The sequence below is a fragment of the Leptosomus discolor genome, chromosome 25, assembly GCF_034619465.1.
Source record: "Leptosomus discolor isolate bLepDis1 chromosome 25, bLepDis1.hap2, whole genome shotgun sequence".
NCBI lineage: Eukaryota > Metazoa > Chordata > Aves > Leptosomiformes > Leptosomidae > Leptosomus > Leptosomus discolor.
Window position 1 is genome coordinate 5,988,144 of NC_141415.1, and position 2,853 is coordinate 5,990,996.

Consider the following 2,853-nt stretch of genomic DNA (forward strand, 5'->3'; position numbering starts at 1 on the left):
AATAAAAATGAGGTGTGTGTGGGGGGGGTGGTGTGCGTGCAGAGCAGAGGCTGGCGGGGGGAGGTTTTGGGGGTGCTGCCCCCCCCCCCCCCAGGGGTGCGGTGCGAGCCCCCTTGCGGCCGGCAGGTGGCGCGCTCCGCCAAGGTGGGGGGCGAGCTCGGCGCCGGCGCGCCCGGGGATTTGGGGCGCCGCGCACCGACTTGGGCCTAAACGACTCCGCGATCGTCATTATTTGTAACCATAGAGCATGAATTACCTCTTGAGGTCATCAGTGAGAATTTACGACTGGTCAACAAAAGCACGTGATTCCCAAACGCACCCCCACCCTCCCCCCATATTTGGCCGCATACATAGCAAAAACGAAGTACAGTGCATTGCTATAATTCATTAATACATCATAAATCGTCAAGCACAGGGTTATAACGACCACGAGCCACAAATCAAGCCCTCCAAAATAACCCAAATGAGCTCTTACTTTGTAAACTCGTTCTCAGGGCGCTACCCAAATGGCCCCGACTATCAGTTACTAAATTATGGGACCAGCAGTTCCATGAACGGTTCTTACAGAGATTCAAGCACCATGCATTCCAGCTCTTATGGCTACAACTACAATGGGATGGACCTTAGCATCAACCGCTCAGCCTCCTCTAGTCACTTTGGGGCTGTGGGCGAGAGCTCCCGCGGTTTCCCTTCTCCAGCTCAGGAGAGCAGGTTTAGACAGGCGTCTAGCTGCTCCTTATCTTCTCCCGACTCCCTGCCCTGCTCCAACAGCGAGAGCCATGGAGGCAAACCCGCCCCGTCCCCCTCCGACCAAGCTACTTCTGCCAGCACCACCAACACAAATTTCACAGAACTAGACGAGACCAGCGCGTCCTCGGGAGCCGACGAGGGCACTCCAATAAGCAGCAGCATCCCCCGAGCGCAGGCAGAGCCCATCGCAACCTCCACCGCAGCAACAGAAGGGCAGGCACCTCAGATATTCCCTTGGATGAGGAAACTTCACATTAGCCATGGTACAGCTACTTCTTTTTCCGTCGTTGTCGTTGTTGTTGTTTATTTTCGCACACCCTCTCTTTTTCGTCTCTTGTGTTTTTTCTTGTTGGTTTGGGGTTTGGGTTGGGTTTTTTTTTTTCCTCCCCCCTTTTCGCTCCCCACCCCCCCACCCCACTCCCTTTTTTCTCTCCTTCCTTTTATTCGGTGGAGGCGCTTTGATCAGAAACGCAGCTATTTATTGCTTTTGTATTTCTTGCTCTGATCGCTGCTTTAAAGCTGCCTCTGGCGCCTGGAGGGGGGGCGATTTTATTTTAGTTTCGCTATTCTTGCCGCGAAATGTGCGCTTATTTCAAGCTCTTACCTCTATGTGGATGGAGGGGGAAGGTAATTTAAAAATTGAGGGAAGGGGGGTGTTCCTTGGGGGGGGGGGGGGGGCAGAGGAAAGGAAAGAATTGACCATTAAAATGGCATTATATGCACAGATGGGTCTCTCAGTCCTTTCCTACTCTTATTTTGCTGGGTGTATTCTTGACAATCTGCTCTTGACAAAACAAAAATTGTGAGGAGATACATGCGGAATAGCAAGCCACCCACCACCCCCCCCACCCCCCCCCCACCCCCGGTTTTCTGCTGGAGAAGAGAAAGCAGCATTAAACCTGACGCCCCTGCAAACAGCCCCAGAAACACCCAGGCAGAGGCGAAAAAGGGAGATTTCAAGCTCTCGCTTCTCCAGCTAAATTCTGAACACTGAGATGTGAATGTCGGTTCTGGAGGGGCCAAGGGTGGGGGGTTTTACACGTGTCTGGGGGTGTGCGAGAAAGAGGAGGGGGGGGGGCTGTTATTTGGGGAATAAGCAGCTTTCCTAGCTGCCCGAAGAAAGCGAGTATTTTTACCTCGGTGTTAAAAAAAAATAGCCTTAAGGATAACAAAAATCCTAGCAGAAAGCAAAAACCCAAACCCCGCTGTTGTCCGTGTTATTCAGACATGACTGGACCAGACGGTAAGAGGGCGAGGACAGCGTACACTCGCTACCAGACCCTGGAGTTGGAAAAGGAATTCCACTTCAATAGATATCTCACCCGCAGGAGGAGAATAGAGATCGCTCACGCTCTCTGCCTCTCCGAGCGCCAGATCAAAATCTGGTTCCAGAACCGGAGGATGAAATGGAAGAAGGATAATAAACTGAAAAGCATGAGCTTGGCCTCGGCGGGCAGCGCCTTTCAGCCATAAATTCTAGAGGAGGAATATCGAGGAGAGAAGAGGAGGCGAGGAAGAAATGCGTAAATAAATAAATAAAGCGCCGCAGAGCTTAGTTTCGGAGTACTGTACAGTGAGGCACCTTCTTTTCGGCATGTCGTTGATATTCTGAAACAAAGCGTATGGTACCGTTATCCCAGGACTGAGTTCATGTCGTGTTCTGTTTGTTTGGGTTTGTTGGGTTTTTTTCCTTATTTTTTTTTTTAATTAAATTTTATTTCCAGATGCTCCTCATGCTCTTGTTGTTCTTATAAATGTATGTGTCCGTGCTCTCTTGATGCTTTCTGGAAAGCTAGCATGTTTTATGTGAGCCCTTTAAATGTTATAACTTATTTATAAATTGAGAACAGATACCGTTGTTTGTTTATTTGTTGGGTTTTTTTCGCCTTTCCTGAGTTTACTGCTTTTTTGGGTGAGTTCTTCTCTGCCTAAGCTAAAATCGGGGGTTCCTGCACTACAGTCGCAGACAAAAAAATAATCTAAAAAAGCAAACAAAAATGTAAAAAAAAAAAAAAGGAAAAAAAAAAAAAAGCTCTTGTATCTTTCTGTCTTAAAATTGTCCAGTCTGTGTTTTAGTTCAAACTTCAGGCCAGGATTTCTAGT

At 48.9% G+C, this 2,853-nt stretch overlaps 1 protein-coding gene across 1 annotated transcript; it reads left to right on the top strand.

The window, feature by feature from the left end:
- Window positions 1-463: 463 nt before the first annotated feature.
- HOXB5 (homeobox B5) lies at window positions 464-2,223 on the top strand. Its single transcript, XM_086478075.1, has 2 exons — window positions 464-1,013; window positions 1,976-2,223. The coding sequence occupies exons 1-2, from the start codon at window positions 464-466 to the stop codon at window positions 2,221-2,223; spliced, it is 798 nt and encodes a 265-aa protein (XP_086334201.1).
- The last annotated feature ends 630 nt before the right edge of the window (window positions 2,224-2,853 follow it).

Bases quoted from the DNA above. Each gene is read 5' to 3' on its own strand.
- HOXB5 (XM_086478075.1), top strand. From the start codon at position 464: ATGAGCTCTTACTTTGTAAACTCGTTCTCAGGGCGCTACCCAAATGGC. The intron at 1,014-1,975 runs GTACAGCTACTT...CGTGTTATTCAG, and splicing joins GAAACTTCACATTAGCCATG to ACATGACTGGACCAGACGGT.